At 39.2% G+C, this 23186-nt stretch overlaps 1 protein-coding gene across 1 annotated transcript in view; it reads left to right on the top strand.

Annotated features, from left to right (window-relative positions):
* The first annotated feature begins 77 nt into the window (after nucleotides 1–77).
* The window catches only part of LOC137197568 (kinesin-like protein KIF20B), a 29929-nt gene continuing 6820 nt past the window's right edge, over nucleotides 78–23186 (top strand). Inside the window, exons 1-5 of the mRNA XM_067611063.1 lie at nucleotides 78–104; nucleotides 161–211; nucleotides 766–828; nucleotides 985–1194; nucleotides 22695–22769. Of these exons, the coding sequence (XP_067467164.1) occupies nucleotides 78–104; nucleotides 161–211; nucleotides 766–828; nucleotides 985–1194; nucleotides 22695–22769 (426 nt within the window). The remainder of the gene's footprint in view (nucleotides 105–160; nucleotides 212–765; nucleotides 829–984; nucleotides 1195–22694; nucleotides 22770–23186) is intronic.

Consider the following 23186-nt stretch of genomic DNA (forward strand, 5'->3'; position numbering starts at 1 on the left):
AGTTGCACATTACAACTTTACATAAAGTTAGAGAACATTCACAGCTTTGTGGCTATTTTTTGTACTTGAATCCAGATATGAGTGAAGGGCAGCGATGCAGTTTTGCTCTTTTTATATTTAAATGTTTTATTACTGATGTTTGTTTTTCATCTGTGCTCAGGTCAGGAGTGAACAGGTCAGAGCACACCACAGAGATAACAGCCTGGCGGAGGTAAATGTTTGTTTTTGATTGTTTGCTCTGTTTTTCCTTTACTTTTTTAAACCTCTTCCAAAAACTATTTGTGAAGTGTGAACATAATAAAGGAGAAGGACATAGATCAAGGAGATATAAATCACAGTTTTATGTCAGTGATAAGGTGAATGTCTTTGCTTTCTGGGCATTCAGCCTTTTACTTTATTTATCCATAAATCTCCGTCTTTAAAGTGAACCTGCAGACTACAGACAGATATAACTTTCATCTTTTTTAATTTCTTGTTTTAAACTTCAGTACATCATGTCAACAAGGTTAAACGAGGACTGTACGTCATTTACAGGATGCTGACATTGCTAATCTTAAACTTTTGTTGCACATCTTCTCGTCTGTATGTGAGGAGGCTTCAGCTCCAGAAACACTTAAAAATGTATAATTTCTGTAAAGCTGTTTCAATCATTCATCATAGAGGCTGTGGTTGCACCTGGCAGATAAATCTAGGATGAAAGATTAAATAATACATTTATCAACATCTTTTGCATAAAAAAAATTGTTATTTTCAAATTCTTGGCAGAGTGAAACCATTAACAGGAAGTCAGGAGGAAGGAGAGACATCAGAGCGTCAGTCAGCAGTCAGGTAAGCTCATGAAAAGTCAAAATGTTTATATTCTGGGTTTGCAGACTGTCACTGTTGTGGTGTCCTCACCTTGTAGTTACCAACAGATCAGATATTACCTCAACCCTTCACACAACCAAGTGACCCCTGACCTTAAAACCACGTGTCGTTCCACAGGGCTCCGCTGGTTATCCGTCCGTGTTGGACTCCTCTGAGATTTCCACAGAAAACGGCCGGACGAGTCGTTTCCCGCGGCCCGAGCTGGAGATCTCCTTCAGTCCTCTGCAGCCGAACCGCATGGCGCTGCGACGCCAGGGAGAGGAGAACGCCGTCACCGTCAAAATCACGCGCTCGGCACGCAAGAGGAAGAGCGGAGAGATGGAGAAGGTAGGAGCCAAAACAAAGACTCGTCCGCACATTAGTCAGTCGTTCAAACATTGTTTCATATTCACAAGTATAAATGCGCAGCGTGCGGCGGTTTAAATGATGCATTTCTGAGTTTCTTGGAAATAAATCCTCCCTAGATAACTAAAAGTACAACAGATGTGCAGTTTGGACCTCAGAGATGGCCTTTTTCCCATTATTTTCAGAGATGATTTTTCACTTGTACATGCTGTGTGTCATACATGTTGTGTGGAGAAAATGTCACAGTGAAACCTTTTCCCCTCAGCCGCCATCAATCCAGCACTTGTAGTGTAGAATTGTCTTACACTCCTGGGAAATAGAGAGCAACAGCAGCTGAAATGGCAGTTGTAAATTTGGCATTTCTACATCTGTACATAGCAGATTCAAACAGTGGTGATGTGGTAATTAGTTTGGCATTTCAAGTAATTATGTTTTTATCTTTCTGGTAGCAGGGCGCCGTTACAAAACATGTGACATGTCTGTGTATATCTTCAGTATGCTTGGTGTTTTTACAGGGTTTCTGCAGGTCTTGAAAAGTTTTTTTAAAAAAACTTAGTTTCTTGGAGAAAAGGCCTCACTGGTATTAAAAAATTCCATCTATCCATCCATTAGTGATACCACTGCGGAGAGAGGCGAGGGTACACCCGGGACGGGTTGTCAGTCAATCAGAGAGCTCAGACATCCAGACAGAACACCGTTCACACTCACATTCACCAACAGGCAATCTAGAGCTGCCAATTTACCTGAACTGCTTCTTACAAAAGTCTTATTTTACTTTATTTTCTCTTACCCGCTGTCGGCTGTAATGATAGTTATAAAATGTTTTTGTATCTGATTATGGCTCATCAGGAGACACTTATAAACTAAAAGTGTGATGTTATTGCAGTGGATTATGCTGCAGGAAGCTGTTTGATTCTTTTTTTGTGGAGTTTCAGCTATCAAATCCATATCAAAAACAGTAATTACTGCTAACGACAATAAGTAGGAAGCTCATCCAATCATAATGCACAAGTGTCAAATTTAGCAAAAACTTAAATGAATAAATAATTTCTTATTGGTTAATCAATCTATCCATTTTATGCTGCCTATCATGGTTCAGGCAGCATGTATTTAATGAACATTAATAAATGAGATATAATATAATAATAAAGAATTTTAGACCATATCATCCTTACTGGTTTTCCATTGTACTTTCATACTTTGGCCAGTAGGATGGTGAAATAAGTATTAAATTGCATCCTGTGTGGTATTAAACAGTTGCAGAAACCCTACTTTAATACATTCAGATAGTAATGATCAGTGCATTCAGACTGTTTACAAACATATCAAACAGTAATATCTGTATTTTGTATCATCTGGTTAAAATCTGCTGCATTAGATGAAAAAATAAGAGTTTTAAGATGGTTCAGACTCATCATTACTGAGCTAGAATACGTAATTTAAAAGTAAAAGTAAAAATAAAAGGAAGTAGTGACAGTAGCACTTGTCACAGCAGCTATTCTCACTTTAAAGAGTGTTACGCAATCGCTTGGAAGATCTACAAATGTAGTTTGTATACTGAGTAGCAATGTGTGAGTAGTACAAGTAGCAAGGTCAACAAAGCAATCCCATCTGTGCCATCTGGAAATGGACGGCAGAGTTTTTCATCCTGTGAACTGGTTGATACTACGGATGTTCAGTGAAACCAATCGCAAGTCACAGATTGTCTGGGAAACTAATCCCAGAACAGACCACAGAGGCTCCTCGGAAACAAGGCCAGACTAGTGAGGCTTGCATAGAAAAGTGAAAAGCTGCACTCGGAGGGGTGAAGATGGTAAAGGTGGTTTTCAGGACACAGTTTCGCTGGGATTTCATTAAAGGCAGCAATGGAGACACACTTATGTTAATTTGTTTGTTTCGACTAATTAAAGGGAAGTAGGCTAATGCCTCTGTTACATTTGACTCCCAAAGGCATGTGACACACGCTGATGCTGTTATCTACACATACACAGCCTGCTTTTTATCATACTGATCATTTGATATAGATTAAAAAAAACAACCTATGTGGAGCACAAACTCCAGTATATTTACATGAATCTGAAGTCATTAAACATCACATATATGATGAAGTTATTTATTGTGGTGTCATGGATACAATTCCCAGCTGGCATGAGTTTCCAAATAGAAGCACACACAGATCTTGACATCTATAACAGAATTAGTAAATTATTGATAACACATTTCTCTCAAGCTTTTGAGAGAAAGTTTTTTTAACATTAAAACAACAAGATTTAACAGCAATTCCCATCTTTGATCATTTGTACAGCGGAAATTTGAGTCACTAAGTGAAAAATTGATGCTCTTAAATTATGATAGATAGAAAAAAACCTTCAACTTTTCTCCAAATCATACAGCTCACTTTTCCCTCCTTAATATTTTTGAATCTGCTAACTTCAAACAGTAGTTTAAACCAACTTAAACTCCATCTTTAGGTCTAGATAAGCAAGATGTAATGTGTGATTCAAGGCCATATTTGTGTTAAATATCCATATATGTCCTTAATTATGTATATTTTCATACCATTATTGTTTCCTGTAGATATAAAGCATGTAGTCGGGATAGTAAAAAAACACTGTCAGGCATGAACCCACCACTTATAGGTCAGAGAAAACAATCTCATTCATCATGAATAACACTTACAAGGAGAAACTCACACTTTACTGATAACACATGCACACACACACACACACACACACACACACATACTGTACACCCCCCCCCCCTCAGGGAACACATTAAACAAGCATCCCGCTCAGAGAAACACAAGGTCAGGCACAGTTCACTCGTCACATCACTGTTCCTCTGTTACTGTCTGCAGCTTGTACAACTCCTCTGTTTCGGATCTCATTCACAAAGAACTGCTTTCTTTTTCTCTTTGTCTCTTTGGCAAACACATTTTGGAAAAAAAGCATCATATCTCCATCTGGAGAAAAGAAAAAAATGTGTTGACAGAAGTATAAAATAGGAGACAGGCAACAGAAATGATACATTACATTTTCTTCTCATTGCCTTTTTTTAACCCAAAATGCAAAATTTAGATGAGTCACCTGCACCAGGGAATGTTTTTTCTTTCATCCTTCCCTCTAGATTGCAGATATCATAAATGATCAGTAATTTTTGTCACTCTGTGGCTCTAAACATAACTACAGTAAAGCATTCTCGCTTGCACAGTAATATTATATATCGTTATTATTGTAATTTTACAATCTTGGCTGCTTGTTGCTCATCTTATAAACACTGAATTTCTCTTTGTTTACGCACAATCCCAAGTGGCAGTGTGTTTGAGAGGAGGAGGAGTGCTGCTGGTAATTTATACTTCAGCACGTGCTCGCTGTCTTAAGGTTTCTGCTCATTAAGTAACTGTTGTAGCAACGACAATATGAGCCATCACTGAAGTGACCAATTTTGTGCATGGCGAACCAGAATGATGAACTAATGATATGAGGATAATATCAAAAGGACAAATAAAGGAAACTGTGTTTTGCTTGATAGTCATGATCGCTTGATGATCGTCGCCGCTCTGAAGTGGTGACTTTATAAATGCTGCAATCTACAGGAAAGAGGAACTGATTTCATGAGGTGTAAATCAGAGGTCCTTAACCTTTTTTGTACCACGGACCGGTTTAATGTCAGACAGTATTTTCACGGACCGGCCTTTAAGGTGCGGCGGATAAATACAACAAACTAAAATGATACGACTGGTGTAAAAACTGTGGTATTTTCTAAATATAATAGTAAACCTGAATCCACCGTGTACTGTGCAGACCGGTACCAAATGACCTACGGACCGGTCCGTGGCCCGGGGGTTGGAGACCACTGGTGTAAATGATTAACTTGCAAACAAGTTGTGATTTCAAGAAGCGCTCAGAAAGACATCAGCAGTTTGTCTTCAGTAACATTGCTACATGAACTTTGTCACTGCGACATCTTTGATACCTGACAATGAGTTTCTTATATTATCCAACAAAACCTACAATAGAGACGGAGCGCGATTAAGTCCCGCCCACCTCAGAGGGGAAAACAATTCATTGCTCTCCATTGATTTTGTATTGCGTGACGGAGCCTCCTTATTGCTTCTGTCTACTAGCAAACAACAGAATAATGCCTAAAAGTCACTGTGTGTCGAGATGCAATAACAACAGTGTAAAGAACCCAGAATGAAGTTTTTATAAGCTGCTGAAGAGAAAAACTGAGCCTTTAAGAAGGCAAAAGTGGGGCTGTGTGCTGTGTGATGGGAGAGACAGACTCAAACTGTGCTGCACAGACAGCCTGCAGCTCTAAAGCCTCCGTAAAATCGACACATATACCTGGACACAGAGAAACACAAAGGTTGAAAGTAAATCACAGAATAGCTAACCTGCATTTGGTTAAAATGCGAACTGTTAAAAGAGCCTGAAAGGGAAATGATTGCACGTCAGTGTGTAATTTCCTGGCCTATTTTTACAAACCGCGCTCACCATATCAGCTGTTAAGTGTCATGCCAGCCTGTTATGTGGTGGAGTTTGCTATACAGTTGTGCTATTTCTACTGCAGACGTGATGTCAGCCCTTGCATTCATGTATTGCATCTTAATGTAACAGGTTTAAACATATGCTATAAACTACTTTTTCCTCTCTGGTAGACAGGTTGCTAAAATAATCCTTTGACATGCTGAAATCATGTTTTTAGCTCTGTCTCTATAGGATTTGTTTTTGTTAGTGTTATTATGTTACTTTTACTTAATATATTTTGAAATTAAACGTTTTTATAGATGTTTAAAATATTCTATATGCCACAATCAACAATAACATCTTCACTCTTCATTCTAAGACAGCCCTATTCTGGAGTTGTCATAACTGTTGCTTATAACCCCACAGTGATACATGATAATCCCATAATATACAAGCATAACCCTGTTGTCAATGACAGTATGTACATGTCATGTAAACCAGTTTTACTCCTGCTGTACAAGAGTGTTTAGCTCCTCTTTTTTTTTTTAAGGGTCGATCGTGTTTACGGTGTCGTCTCATCTTAGGGGTTGGCACATATACATCAGTTTGACACCTTTGCTCAGGGACTATTTTGACAGCAATTTTCACACCTTGAATCACAACCACAAGCCTCCCTGAATAACTTTTTTGTCACCAAGGGCAAGGGTATGAAATGGAAGTAAGCTCTGAACATGTTGAAAATAATGAGACTGACAAAAGCTTTACTCGAGTAAACAAAGCTTTGCAATGATATAGCAAACAAACATGAAACAGACCAATGGATGTCATCGCATCATAGAGAAAAATCTGTCCATGGCACAATTTTCCAAAACAAAATCTCACTAAACAAAAGCTATTTTTACAGAGAGTTAAGTCACATACTTTGTCAATTTAGGGTTAAATAATGCTACATTTTGTTAAAATGAATAAGACTATTTTAAAGTGTACGAATATTGGAAGGGAGGCATTTTGATTGCAGCAGTCAGCTGATGTTTGCTGTAACTGAAAGTAACCGAAATTGCAATTAGTGTTCATATAAATGTTCTTGAGACTTGAGTTCTCCCAGATGTATCTTTCCGCCGCAGTCATCTTCATCTCACAGAAAGTGAACCTCGCTGAATAAAAGATGAAGATCGTTTTGAGATGGCACCGAGAGGAAAGCTGTTTTAGAAATGGGATTAGTCAACTTTGTGAAGCAGCAACTTAAAAGCATGTTGCTCACTTAGGTGTTTTTGAATGTTTGGAAATCAAAGGTGAAAAGAAAGAAGTCTTCATTATAAGTAAGGCTGGGTATCATTTTTACAATTATACTGTCAGTATGATACCAGAGTTTTTCATACTAAAACAGTCAACATGTTTTTCTACAAAACACTTTAACAAAAGAAGCCAAAGTTGTCTGAACACAAGCAGCCTTGACAGTATTCAGTACTCTGTGTAATGGACACATATATCCATGTACATATATCCAGCCCTCCGTATAAAAAATCACTAAAAAGTCACTTTTACAGGACCATAGAAAAATTACAGAAAGTACAGATATTTAAACAATTTTGTGAATGTGCCAATCATATAATTGGTTTCATTAGTTTGCTGCTCTACTCATAAGACTTGCAGCAGCAGGAAGGACTCCCTGTTAATGTTCATCTTTCCTCTTTAATATTTTAAAACTGTCAGCAGTAAGAACTGTGTGAAAATGTGTTAGCGATGTGCCTACATGCTCTGACAAAAGCTCATTAACTGGAGCATATTAGGCCACGTTCATGTAACAAGCCCTCCTCCAATGTAACTAGGCTCTTTTGACTCCTTGTGCTCTCGTGGTATTACCATATTTTCTCTTTTGATACCAGCAGTGGGAGTATTTATGCTGGAGTGAAAGCTCTGCGATGAAACTCCAAAGTAATTTCACTAATGACTGCCGTTCTGCTGACTGGGCTGGGTTCAAGAGAGAGAACTGGAAATGAAACGGAGTGGAAGTGTAATGAAAAGCCCACAAAAAGATGTAATAGGCTTTTTCTATACACACATGCTGGTGTGGCTTGACTCGGTTTGACTCGGCATCCCAGTGCAGCAGGGATTTGCATTTCCATTACAACAGTGAAGGTGCGTCTTTAACTGATGATGCGCTTGTCTTGAGTCGAAAAACAGCGGGCGGTATACATCATGGCTGTGACTAGTGGTCAATGGTGCAGCTGTAAAACAGCGGATAAACACATTTAATTTCCTATAAATTCTTCACAATAAAAGTTCCCCCGTCATTTTGTTATTTAAAAGCTTTTAATATGAAGCAGCAGGAAATGTGTTTTCATCAGCAGTAACTTAACACGGCTCCATTATGGCTGAAAGCAACCAGGAAACGATAAAATAAAAGGAAATATCTGAAAGTACAAACGAGGACGCAGGAGAGAAACTAAACTTCAAACCACAGAGATTCAGTTAGAAGCTACAAAAGTACTGAGAGCTGAACTCACAGAGGAACAGCTTTCTCTCTGGTCTCTTGCACAGACATCAGTCTCACAACACACACTTGTTTGAGGGGAGAAGCAGGAGAAGGGGGGGTCGTCACGGGTTGGTTGCGGTTGGAGGTGGGTCAAGCGTGCTTTGGCCCAACTCCGGAGATGGTCCATCTCGGGCACAACTCCACACAGTAAAACCAGTAACGGAAACAAAAATCAACTCGGCGCAGCCAAAAGTGCAAATGGCAAAACACTATAGGTGTTTGTGTTGAGGAGGGGTTCTATAGCACATCCAAACTGATGTGATATAACATAAGATTGTGTTCTGGGGTTCTGGGGCAGCTCAGTCAACATTTATGAACATGAACACGTCCCTCTTTAAAAAGGAAAAAAAAAAAGACTGAATCAAGAAGATGGGAGACCCAGACAGATTCTTGATGGTTATAAAGATATTTCTGTTATCCTGAACAGAGGCTTACGTAAAAAAATGCTTTGTACTTAATAGCCCAAATGTGTCAAGAGTCCTCCAAATGAGTCTCCAAGCAGTGGAATGAAAGGAACACCTGAAATTTGGATTGCCATTGATGCACAGTTCTTTTTCAACATGAAAAAACCCATTTCAGCATCATAGAGATGGTCTGACTTTTTTTTTTTTTTTTCTTTTTTTACACTTTGTTCTCTAACCAATACCTCTATTCATGCTGCTGCAATGACCCAGTTTCCACTTAAAAAGCAGTGAAATGAACTGAACATATGAGGAAAAATGATACAGAGGGAGTTTCAAGTGTCAAGAGCCTTAGGGTCACGAGAGCGTCAACACATCAATGACCCCGTCAGCCTTCATACAGTATGAGGCCAAAAAAGGAGAGCGTAGAAACATTTTTTACCCAAGAACAGAAAAAAGAGAGAGAATAAGGTGTTGAGAAAACAAAAGGGGAAAAGTGAGTTTTAAACCAAAATAGAAATGAGCCAAAATAATTCGAGAGGAGAGTGCTGAGGGAGGTGGAGGCAGCACAGAAAGAAACAATTGACAGAGATTGGTTAAGGGTTAGAGGGAGGAAGAAAGCAAAATGAAACAAGACAGGAAGGAAGGACAGATGGATAAAGAGCGGAGGGAATACAGCAACAGAGTAGAGAGGAGGAAAGATGAAGAAAAGAGGAGAAACCAGGGTGGCAAGGGGAGAAAAGGAAGATAAAAGTGGCTAGCAAGCCAAGTCAAGACAGAGATAAGGGGGGTTGGTGGAGGGGAGTTAAGATGGCAAGATGAAAGAGGAGGGATTGTGGGTAGGGTGGCTGGATAGGAGCAGAGAGAATTAAAAGCAATGGAGGAGGGTAAAAACATAGCAGAAGAAAACTGACACATCAGTGACGGTTACTGAGAAAGTTTAGATCTGAGCGGAGCCCAACTGTGCAGCCTGTACTTAATATACACATCCATTAACTCAACATCTCCTTCATGTTCTTTATCACACGCAGACACATTTAGAAATGAAGATGTGTGTACTTACTGTACCACTGGAAACCCACTGACTTGTCTTAATGTCAGCGGAGAATATAGGCTATAATTATTAGCTGTAAGACACGTGGTGCAATGTTGCCTTAATGTTAAAATAAAAACACAGGATATGCTAACTTTGATATACTTGAATGGAAACCCCCAAACATGACGGTGTCTTGACTTATTGCTCAGTCACATTCATGCAAGTAAAGTGTACAGATATGCTGGCTGTTTGCGTCACTGCATGTACACGCAAAACCACGCGGTATGAAGTGACACAGCCTATACTTACCGAAATGTACTGTCCCCTTTCACACAGCCTGTAATGGATCACCGCGAGCCCTCACTGTCCCTCCTTCAGTTACACAGCCTGTAATAGAGGCTTTCCAGTTCCATCACAAAACTACCAACGCCGTCATTTGTCATCATGGGGACCCACTGGAGAAAAAGCATGGAAATAACTGCTAAATATATACTGTAACAGCCAAGCAAGACAAAAGTACTATTTTGATGGGTTACGTTTTACCCAAGGAGGTCCTGCATTTGGAAATTTTACTTGCGTCACCAGTTGTGGTGGAGTATTTTGACAGGATAAGATTCCTCCTAAACCCGTGCTCAGAAGACTCAAGTTACGTAAGAGTGCACTGTTAATAATAGAACAATTATTAGTTACAAACTTGACATTTAACTGATTTTGGAAAAGAACATTCATGATAATTGCATGTGGTCCCAGAATATTCTGTTATGTGATGTTTTTTATATTAGCAACTGACTTAGCATAATGTTTAAGGGTCACTCGTACTGCAGAAACCCTTATGAATAACTCTTAAAGTAGCTAAAGTGTACACTACTTGCCCAGCACCAAACAGCAGGCAGATGAAGTTAGCAACAGCTAAATAATCAGATATTTGTCTCAGCAGTCAGTGGGGACCATAACAGAGCTGAAATGAGGGTTCATGTTTGTCTCTGATAATATGGACACGAACATGACTCCAATGATTAATTGCGGCTACGTGTCTGCTAACAACCTGAAGTAAAAAATAGCTTAACACAGGTGCAAGATTCAAATGTCACAGAATTTACTACTGTTAATATGCTGGTGGTGGTGGAGGACCTTTAAAGTTTGCTGAAATACAGATATCCCCCACCAGGTGACCAGAATAGCATTGATTGATATCACAGGAATGATTCCCAGCCGCGGGAAAAAAAAAAATAAATCCAATCCAGGCTAGTCAGTCAGTGTTGCTGTAGGCTTTAGGGGAGAAGATGTGCAGTATGCTCACCAGAGGGCGTTTTATATCGTCTGCAATTGACCCATAGAGCCATATCTCTGTCTCATCCCTTCAATCAGTGTCTCTCTCTGCGGGTCATGTCTGCCATCAGGATCTTAGCCTATCCTTGATCCAGCAGGGAGTCAGCAGGAGCACAGGCAGAGAGCACGTTCACCGCTGATTAATGGCGCAACACTTAAGAGAGCTTCACAGAGGTCAGAGAGAGAGTAGTGAGAGTCGGAGAATGAGACAGTGAGGTCTTTCAGCTAGAATTGCAGATTTGCATTTATTGTGCTCATTCGAGTGAAAACAACAACCCATCCAGCTCCTTTGGTTTCACTTTTTAGCTCTTCATTAATTGGATAGAGTATTTATAGTATTTATTTGTTTGGCTTTGGTTGTGATGCATTAAGACAAACGTGGAAGAAAGTGACTGAGGAGAATATCCTGCATTAAATAAAGTTATGCTGTCATCAGTGATTCTTAATAGATTAATAATTCTAATATGAGACCATATTAGGTGGGCAGCTGGGCATCACATGACAACAATTAGGGACAAATTAAATAGTTGTTTGTGCATGTAATGTCTGCTTTTACATGCAAACAGTTTATTTTCGATGGTCTCATTTAGGAAAGCAAATTTGTAGAGGAGCTCTTTTCAATTAAAACCAGGTTAGTGTGGAGGTTTGAATAGAGAGAACATCCTTCAACTGAAGTACCTGGTTTCAAGCATCTCTCCTCTTCTCTGCCCTATTACAGTAAATCTGTAGGGGTTTAGCAGTTCACAAAGTTCATGGTTCATTAAGTCCTGTAGTTTGGGGGTCACGGTTAAGTGGGTTTTCAGTTAAGTCGAGAATAGAGGGAAATGAAAAAGATAACATTCACTCACCATTTTATTTGAAGCCTTTTGTTTTCTTTGTGGCTTAGTTACACATGATTAAATGAACAGTTGGAAAGTAAACATGCGAGATGTTAAAGGGACGGTTCACACACAAATAACAGTGTTTCCCCAATATTCATTCAGCAGCGGCGCACCACTGCTACAAAATTGTGAGCGCCGCTGCTACAATTTCACACGATCGTTAATATCAGTGGGCTACTAATGATTTTCACTCGCACACTGTGTGAGCACAATAACACCCTATGTTACTGTGGAATTGTTTTGAGTCATCCTCTCTCACTTCATTCGTCAAAGGAAATCTACGTGAAAGGTACAGTGGAAACCGCTTATAGTGATCACGTCCGTCCAGGTCAAATTGATCAGTATAAGTGGATGATTATTATAACCGATTTTTTTTTTTCTTTTTCTTTATTTGTCATGCAGATTACCATCTAATGGACGTTTGTATATTTATTACATGAATATAAAGTAACAGGCAGCTTCGCTATTCACTGAATTTTATTGACTGTTTCAAAATACAGTACAGCTGTTTCAAATGCTTGTTGTTTTGCTGCTGCATCTTGTCGGCTTGTTTTTGGCAGTTTGTCATAAGCTTCAAAGAGACTACATTTTTTTTTATTTTAATCTTTTTCCCATCATGATTTCAATGTGCATACAGCACCAGCCTCCCAGTCCCAAGCAGACGGGTTGTGCGTTTAGGCTGCGGGGGTGGGTGTCGCAGGGGCACCACAGCAAGAAAGTTCAACCAGATTCAACTGTTGGAGAAACGCAACCTGTAACGCTTATACAGCCCTGCCATGAGGGAAAACAAAAACATTACTAAGAAGAGGGGAGGACATTTCTCTTCATTTGATAACATTAAAAGTAAAGTTCGGCTTTGCTGACTGCTTCCCAACTCATTTCCGGTGAATGAGAGGAATAAAATATTATTTTCTGATTATTTCATGGTGGTTACAAATAATCATGCCCACACCACACACCTCCACACAAACCTGCAGAGGTGTGCAATCGCCTGATAATGGTGCCTCAGCCACTAAATACACATCATATGTGTACTATGGGAGTAAGATAATACATAGTTTTTATGTACGAAAAGACCCAAAATGAACACTGTAAGTGGACTACTTGATTACTAAGCGAAGTAAACAACATTTGTATAGGAATGATTCTGTCCCGAGCTTTTTGATCCATATAAACGGTTGATCACTGTAACTGTGATCGCTGTAAGCGGTTTCCACTGTACTGTTATAAGAGTAGCATAGCTTCGTTAAGGTATAGGGCAGTGCGTAATGTGTGTGTAAATAAGCGTGTGTAGTTGGGCGAGTGCAGAGAGTGAGCGGCAGAAAAGTGACGGTGAATGAAGGCAGAGCAGAGGAAAAGGTCAGCAGTAAGTTGTCAATGTGGCAGTAAATGTACAGTACAGGCTGCAGTGTGTCAATTAATAAATGCTGCAGCTCCTTGAGACAAGGAAAATACTCATGAAGTTAGCAACAGCGTGTTAGCCTAACCTGACCGGGCTCACTGAAGGTGGACTGACCTTTAAGGTAGAACAGCAATTCTCATTCTCACACCAGCACTTAAATCGTTAACAATGCTTCCACTGCTTTCATTTTGGGTATAAATGTGTTTTCTTCTTTCTGTATGTTCCTCGTGACGCTTAGACTGAGTTGGGATGAGCTTGTAGATACACATGCATATACACATAAAACACATACTGTAGACATATACAGTACATATTGATGTCCTCCCTCTGTGACTTCAAAATGTACCCTGTGTGAACAACACAGAATTTACACCCATAATATGCATCTCCAAGAGAGCCTATTGGTTTTGAAAATTATACATGTTCAAAGAGCAAGGAGTAGTGAGACACTTTTGGTCCGGCAGAGCTTGATGAAGAGACTCTGAAGCCCATGGTGGCACCAGTGGCACTTTACATCTAATCCCGTCAGGAGCCTGAAGTATAAACTTTTAATGCCTTCTTTTAACATGACATGAAACATTGAACAATGTCAGAGCTTCTATCATGTTAGTGGCCTGAAGAAAGACGTGTTGTTATTTATGTATATATTTTTTGTGTACCACTTCTCCAGACAACGTTAGTGCTGTGCAGTGAGTGCTGTGGACAAAGAAACTACATATATTAACAAGCAGACAGCCATAATACACAGATAACTTGTTCTGTTCAGTGGAAGTACAGAAGACTTTGTACAGGGAATAGCCTTTAAAGCAATAGTTTCTCTGTTGCCAAGAGTTACTTGAGAAGATTGATACCACGCTCATATCTGCCCAGTAAATATATATGGTAGCCGATCACAAGAAGACAGCTCTAAGTACAGGTTGAGGATGCACTGAGATAAAAGCTAGCCTGACCCTATCCAAAGGTAAAATTAAAACCTGTCAGCAACTCTAAAATTCTCTAATTAACGCATCAAATGCCATTTGTTTCATAAAAAGCAACAAGATGTGGGGGTTCTATGCAGGACTATTTCTTGGAATGGAACAATAACTTCCTGGCGTCTTCACTGGTTGCCGCATTGTGCTGCCTACTGCACATGCACATCAGTGTTTTTGGTGCTGGCCCTGCCTGCGCGTTCCTGATTGGCTACATTAGGATGATGTTATATGAACAATGAGTAATTGTTGCAGTACCATGAATGGCCACTGGGGCAAATTGGCAGCTGAGTGGCAGTAGCATATCCAGCTCTTTTAATACATTCATCAGGCTGCCTTATCTGAAATAAAGATCACCTTTATGAGCCCCAAATAATCTATATATGCTTGAAGGTGCTCTCAGCAATTACTACAAACTACATCATGGGTGCAAGAGGTCCATCTACATACGGATTTCTGTCAAAAGTGAATTATGTGTTCCGTCATAGTCCATTTATTTTTACAGCTAACGCGAAAAAGATTTTTCTCTGCCACCACTTTTCGCTTTGCATACTGTTTAACAGCAAGGGAAAGAGACACTCATTGTTCCAGACATCAACCCTTGTTCCAGCTTCCAGCAGTTGTATATGCATTGATCTATACGTAGGAAGGAAAAGGCATACGACTTGAAGATACAATTTTTTATCTTATACTTTTCATGCATAAATTGGTGTCTTTGCCAGGGATAAAAATCATGGCCAGAATGCCATGAAAAAAACCCGGGGGGCACCCATGAACTACTTACAGATACCAAGAAACAAATAGTCCCTTGCCTCTTGTGAGCCTTTAGCTTTCAGGCGCGTTCAGTATTCAGCATGTAATTGAATTTGATCAGCTATGACTGGGTGGTTATTTTCTGACATCACCACTATATTGGTGCACAAGGACGTAGCTCATTTTTTGAGTGATGTGTTTCTGTGCATTGTTTTTCTTACTCAAGTTCTGGTAGTTTATTAATGCCCTGTCATAGAGAATTGGGAAGCCATCGACTGCAATGATAAACCTTTCTTCCATTTAGTTTGAAGGTCCTTTACTCAGTGGAGGAGAGTGAAAAAAATATTTTCTGAGGGAATTGAAACAAGTATGACTGGTTTTCACACCCAAGCATCGGAGACATTTGTTGTTGAACTTTTCTTAACTTCCACACATTGTGTCGCCAGACACCTTTTTGTGTCTGTGAATCTCAGCGTTTTCGAGGTCTTTAAGTCCATATGTGTAAACGAGCTCCAGCAATACATCATTTTAACACTGCAATAAGACACTTTAAACATGATTCCAGACAACAGCTTGATCAACATTTTAAATCTGTGCTCAGCTTATATTAGACTGCTAGTAAACAGTACAAATTACACCAGTCAGTCAGTTTTCCAGTTTTGTTTTTAGTTTGTTATTTTGAATATTAGGACTTACAATGCATAAAATGTTCTGATATGGAGTAAATAGTTAATTATTCAATTACTGATAACACATTACAGACTTGTTTTAACCAAGTTGTTTGTTTTCTGAAGTCTCACATTTTCAGGAGGAGTAAACGGCGCACGACACGTGAGGTACTTTGGTTTTTTTTATTTTACTAAACAGCATCATGTTTTCATTCTTCAAAAACTCAGTCACACGATCAACGATCTTCATCACAGTCATCACATTCTTCATTATCATTCACCACATTAACATAGTTTTCACTTCACAGCCAAATAATGCAGCAGTATGAAACGGCTTATTCATCATGAACATGTTGAACATGTTGCACCATTTGGAAAGTAATTTTATGCAGAAAGCTCCAGTATGGCGGCAGTAGAAGTGTAAATATGAACAGAACGCCTCTGACTGGAAAGCTGCTGGTCTGAATCCCCAACTTTTGTCAAGGTCGAACCTTTCTCTCAAGAGATACTGAGTTGTTATCCTTTAATGGTCTTTTTCACCTTCAGTTTCTTCATTGGCTCTTAGCCAACAGTAAATGTAAGTATGAGTTAGTAAGAGGATGTGATGCAGAAAACAACATGTGTTCATCCAACCATCTCTGCATCAGTAAAGATTTGAAAACAGATGGTATCACTGCCTTGCTCTCCCCTCTGAGCTGTACAGCGGGGAGAATGAGGCAACTTTCACATGTATATAATCTGATTGTAGTCAGTAAAACGAGTGAGGCAGCACACCAATAAAAATGTTTACATGGACTGCCTGCTGGACTGTTCCATGAATTTACTTGTTTCCATGCTACAGAGCAGAGTCTGACTAATAGCTGAAGACTCCCCCTTCACATTATATTACAATGTCACAGATTCCCTCTAGTATTCACCCTCAAAAGCACATTTTCTGCATGATATGGTATTAATGTGGTATAACCTTATAGTACAAAATAGGGCTACAGCATGTTCCTGTGGGACTTGACACAAATGTTAATGGTGTGGTACATATTTAATGTAATTTGTATGAGCAGTATGGAATGAGATTCGATATATGACAGCAGGGCGTTTCCACCGTGGGACCAAGAACAGTACCTGTAGAGAGCAAAAGAGGCAGAACGCGTTGGCCAAAATGTGATCTCGGAACCCATCGGCTATCATCTGACGGCGATTTAGCTTTTTATTATTATTATTATCTACATTCATATGCATATATCTGTTTATAGAGATTAGCTGAAATGTCGTCTGGACCATCTCAAGTTGCTAATTGGACTGTAAACAAAGACCAGAACAAGGAAGAGGAAGTCTTGGCCTGGATATTGTTTTACAGATATCCGCTTGCTACACCGGTAGCCCTGAAATATTGGCCAATGCCTCCAGAGGTTAAATTGTCATCAGACAAATAGCTGATTGGTTCCAAGATTCTCTTTTCATTCATTTATCCATTAAATACAACTCAAACATCAGTCATACAACAGTTAAGACATAGAACAACAGAAACACTGTGTTGTTTCCTGTTTATAAACTTGCATCTCAAATGCTGCCGTCATGTTTAATCGTTACCCGACTAGTTTGCTTAATCTACACGGTTCTTCAGATGTGGTGAAAAGCAAACAAAAATGAGCAAAAGTGACTTTTAGTAACTGAGTTTAGTTTCTCTGGTCTCATAGTCTCTGGGACTTTTCAATCGTAGGGCTGCAACTAACAATTATTTTCATTATCGATTAATCTGCAGATTATTTTCTCGATTAATCATTTTGTCTATAAAATGTCAGAAAATAGTGAAAACTACCTTTTGTGGGTTTTTTTTAACTAAATAGTGACATCCTCAAATGTCTTGTTTTGTCTGATCAACAGTTAGAAATCCAAAGACATTCAATTTACTATCATGTATGACACAGAAAAGCTTTAAATCTCATATCTGAGAAGCTGAAACCAGCAAGTCTTTAGCATTTTTGCATTAAAAAAACGTCCCCAAGCGATACTCGTTTGTTATTTTTGTGGGATAGAAGAAGAATCATTTTTATTAGAAAGTAGCTGAACATTTTGAACATGCACTGATGAGCAGCTTGATTGCAATGTGCTAAAAACTGCTACTGTTCATAGTTGGATGTGATGTTTATAGGTTTAAATGCCCCTCAGTCATTCAGCTAAATTAGGAATAAACTACACATTTTGCTCTAATTTTGCAACTACAAGCCTAATGTCTTAAAATCTAATCATAGTGTAGTCTTTTGGGTTTTTTTTAACTGCTCCACCTTGCTTGTATCTCGGCCTTGATTGCATTTTCATTTGATTGTCAGAGCAGAGTAAGTAATTTAACTCTTCCATTGATTTCCTCTTCTAACAGCCTCTCTGTCTCATATTTTCACCTTGTTGACTAGAAAGTATTTGGGAAAATGTCTGTAGAGCCTTGATGTGCTTTGCCACAGGCTCATGGTGTCATTGGAGGGGAGTACAATCGAGCTTTAGCTTGTTCCTCCCTCCTGCAGGGAGGTCAGAGGTGAAGTTGAGCCGCAGAGCAGCGCTCTAGGAAATTGTTGGGAGTCAGTTCCTTGTTCAAGGACACTTGAGCGGATAACTTGAGGTCGAAAGGTAAAATTATTATTACAGGGTTGCCTGTGTGTACACAGGTCCACACTGCTCCCAAGTGAGTCACTACTGGAGTTACTTCTTCCTGTACAACTAGACATTTAAAAAGTATCCTCACCAGTGGAAAAATGTAATTCTTCATAAATTGTTTGTTCCATGTCCTAAACATCATTTTATACGTCTGATGAAAAATTAATTTCATGAAAGATTTGGCTGTTAGCGTCTCACTTTTCATCTTAAACAGTAGGTTTTCAAAAGCAGATGATGATCATGCTCTTTCTCTATCAGGAGGTTTTCTGTGAAAGCTTTTATCTTGGAAATGCTCAGACTGGCAGCTTTCATGTTTTAAATTATTCAAGGAAACCTTCTAGCCTTCTGCTCCATAACATCATCGGTCTTTGCATAATTACTTTCATCAGATACTGGAAGCGAGCGTTAGTTCGTCCAATCAGCACAAATCTTTGTATCATAGATGTATCGGCATTTATGCTAACAAAAGGAAAAAGGATACGTTACATTTTCTTCTTTAAGATTCATGCAACATGTTGTGTTGTTGGTTTTATTTAATAGATACAGTTTACAGTTTTTCTACTACTGCTGATTAGTAGTGAGTAGAGTAGATCCTCACCAATTACCTTGTTTTTCAAAGTAATTATATTGTTAAAATCAATGGAATAATTTAAATTCAATTGATCCCTATCAAACAGAGTGCTCGTATTTCATCCATGTGACACTCGGGCAGGGAGTAGCATGGTAAAGTGGATTCTTATCTGATGGGTTTGACATCTGTAGGCAGTGACCCGGCAGTGATAACGCAGCCGGTTTCATAAGCCTTCCAGTCTCCTGCACCATTCACTTATTATCAGAGATGAACACATGAGCGAATAAACCGCTTCACCTCTTACTCTTTGCACACAGTCTTCCTCCGTGTTGCTCCGTTTTCTGTTTCTCTTCTTGTCTTATTTTGTCGTTTAACCTCTTTCATTCAACTCCTCCATCCTCCTCTCTCCGTCTCTCATGATGCCGTGTTCCTCCCTGACAGCCACGTCCGTCTGTTCAGCAGATGAGCTTTTAATAATTTCTTGATAATGGTGTGGCTTCTTCTTCTTCTCTTTGCTGCTGTCCCAGATAAAAAGCTTTTATGATTTTTGATGTCAGAGTTTTGTGGCCCTGTCAACAGAAATGCAGAGTTGATCTTTCCTTCACACTGATATACTATTATACAACTGTCATTTTCCTACATCTTACCCCTTTTTTATCTGTTCTCACAGACATTATAGTTTTATTAGCCTGTACTCTAGTCGTTGAAATCACAGGTTGTGCGTTTAGATGAGTCAGTCAGTGATGGTGGCTGTCAAAAAAACCTTCTGCTCTAAGTTTTATCAATTTATTCTAAAATGTTGTGTTTTGTTTTTGACGTTTTTGTCACTTATTTTAGCCTAATAAATAGTCCAGGCTGATGTACCGGCCAATATCAGCTAATTGCAGAGATTTCTGTATCAATGTGCAACGATTAGTCAGTTAATTGATTAGCTGTCAGCTATTAAAGTAATTACCAACTATTTTATCGTTTTGAGTTCCAACTTGTCAGATGTGAATATTTACTGGTTTGTTTAATACATTAAACTGAAAAGCTCTGAACAACTTGGGCTTTGGGAAAGAATGATCAATATTTTTCACCATTTTCTGACATTTTATGGACCAAACAACTAATCGATTAATGGAGAAAATATTTGATAGACTAATGTCGGCCAATAAAGTAACAAGACGCTGCAGGACAGAAATGCCAAGGATTTATTTTAGGTCATTTTTCACTTTAAAATGTCTCGCCAAGTAAAACTCTTTACTAAACATTTGCAAGGGATCCTTATCAAAAATGTACATATTTTGAGTTAATATAAAACAAGAAATTTAAAAAGTATCCTTGTTGGATTTTTAAAACTCTGAAATGCCAATTAAACTTAAAACATCCAGTATGAGTCATGCTGCTACTGATACCAACATGGCAACTTTTTTGACACCTTACTTGAAAAAATGCAAATATGTTTTTCTTGAAAACACTTTTAATTAACAAAAAATGCTCAAATGGTATAAAGGCAAACAGCTTGGATGACCTACCTGATTAATAAGGGTATGAAACCATGAATTGGCAGCTTTGGGTTACCAACAGTTTACAACACATCTGCAATGGATAAAATATGAGGATATGAAATGTATATTATCTTAAAAATGTAACACCACTTTGTCTTTGCTTCGGGGATTAGTTTAAATTAAACACTATAAAAATTTGAATCTATTAAGAAACAATCTTCCTGCAGCACATCTTTGCCTCTAACCATCTTCTCTGTGTCTTTCTTTGTTTCCGGTCTTGACTCACATTATCTCGTGTCTCATTTACTTTCTCCACACGCTCCCTTTATCATCTCATCTCTCACACACACTCACACACACTCACACACACACACACACACACACACACACACACACACACACACACACAATGTTTCGTCTTGTTTACTTCCTCCACACACTCCAATTACGGTTTATCACTTTCACTTATAGCTACTCTATCTGTATGTTTCCACTTCTTTCTTCCTCTGTGTCACACACTCAGAGTCCACCTCCCCTCTGAACTTTTGTATCTCTACTTCCACACTTTGCTCTTTCAGTTCCTTCCTTCCTTCCTTCCTTCCTTCCTTCCTTCCTCAGGTTATTTTTAAAAACATCCACTGAGTCACCGACTCCACATGTTTTGACCGTTTTCCCTCCTGCTTTTTTAAAGTGGAGCCTGCTTATGTCTTCCACCACGCCCACTCCTTCTGCCCAGCTGGTGAGCCTCCCTCGCAGGTCAGGCTCATCCCCAACGGCTCCTTGTGAGTCAGAACCGCTTCGATTGTTAGAATACCAAAATACGTCCAGGGATTTGTTGCACTGAAATTGATGCAGGAATATACTGAAAAATACATCCGACTCTGTTTTTTGTTGGCACTTTTTCTTCCAATTTGGCATAAACAGTCCACCTGTGGGTTTAGGGCACTGGGCCTGGGTTAGGTGTAGACAGTGGACCATGTCGGCGCCTCGTGACACCCAGGAACGGGTCCACAATTGGAACACAAGACCGCCAGCAGCTTCTGTAGCCATGATTGACAATATTCTTGACCCTCCTCCCCGACGACCTATGAACTCGCCCAAGGTCATGAACAATGATTGGTCAGGATCATACTTGTAGTGCTGCCAGTCTTCTGACCAAGACACAGTAGGAATTTTAACAGACAGAGCTGGCGGGAATGTGACCCGGGTCTTTATGTTGCTGGAGGGCTGTTTTTGACCTTCCACCAACAAATATTACAAAAGTCAAATGACGAATGATGAATCCCAAAAAGTACTGGTGTTTCCTGATTCTGAGTATTCTGTCTATGCACAGTGATTCAAAACTCGGTAGAAAAGCAGACAAACTAACTGGAAACAGATACTAAAGAGTTTTGTTGATTGTCTGTTGGTTGTGATTGTAGCAAAATAATCTTTACATTGTGATAATATTTTCTGCAAAGTAAAAGGAGAAAAACTAAATTAATTCAGTTTTATTATATTATAGAACATAATTAAAATGTCTTTAACAGACCCTCTTAGAGCTGGAAAAACACACAAATCAGCAACATCTGTGAATTTTAACTTGTGAACTGAAGGTTTCACGTTTCAAAACTTGAAAAAACATTTCATTCAATCATTGCAATCATTCACCGTTTCTTCACACGCCATCGCCATCACGTCATTCAACTCATCACCTCTCTGACAGCAGCCCAAGGAGAAAAACGTCAGACGCTCGACTTGATGAAAAAACACCTGCAGGCGACGTCCTCGGCTTGCTCGGGTACAAAAAAACATTTTAAACCGTTACTTTCTTCCTGAAAGCCAAAGGCCTCCTTCCAAAATTGTATTGACAAGGAACTGAAGAAAAAAAAAACCCCTCAGACACCTATATTTTTCTTTGTTTAGCCTTAATGAAAGGTTTTCTACACATGCTTGACAGTAGCGCTCGTCACTGACATCAGAATCTCATTCGAAAGAGAAAACGAAGATTAATTGGGTGTTTCGGAGACACCCAGACAATATATTTTGACTGGTAGCAGTTGAGCGTGTCAACTTTTCAAAACCCCCTCTGGCAGGTAAATAACACTAAATTGAAGCTTGTTTTCTCTCCTTTTGAAATGATTCTGGCTGGTGAAATGGTAAAAGTGGAGCTGACCACACACTGAGGCTGGTGTTTTTCTCTTTGATGTCTACCTTGTATTAATGATCGGCTCCATCTCGTCCAAACCTCTCTGCTCATCAGCTTCTTACCAATCCTCTGCTACAGATGACTCAGTACACACTGTTAACAGCTTGGTTTGTGTGTGTGTGTGTGTGTGTGTGTCGACAGGAAGAGGTGGAGGCAGAGAACAGAAGGAACACGAGGACCAAACCGATGCCAAAGATGACCCCACACCAAGAGGAGGTGACAACCAGACACAAACACGTGCATAACCATGAACATGTGCTCTGATATATTTATGTATTAACATAAATGTGACACACGTCAAACATATTTTGGATGATGGAGAAGATCAGTACGAACCAGAAGTCGTCAGAGTCTTGTGTTAGAAGATTATTTCTATTGATTTGCCGTCGTTCCAGTTCAAACTATGATAATATTTAATATTATTTAAGTTTAAGGTTGCTGAAGTCAGCTTTACTATAATTAACATATGACAAGTTTTCACTGCTTGATCTTAGTTTTCATTTTATGATCAACGATGTAGAGAATCAGGTGAAAATGTTTTATTCTGTGATATATTGTGAATCTTGCGGTAAGTGAACACGCTCTCTGTCTCAAGTTGTAATACTGAGTCCATCTTTCCCTCTCCGTCTTTTT

Source organism: Thunnus thynnus, chromosome 14, assembly GCF_963924715.1.
Source record: "Thunnus thynnus chromosome 14, fThuThy2.1, whole genome shotgun sequence".
Taxonomy (NCBI): Eukaryota; Metazoa; Chordata; class Actinopteri; order Scombriformes; family Scombridae; genus Thunnus; species Thunnus thynnus.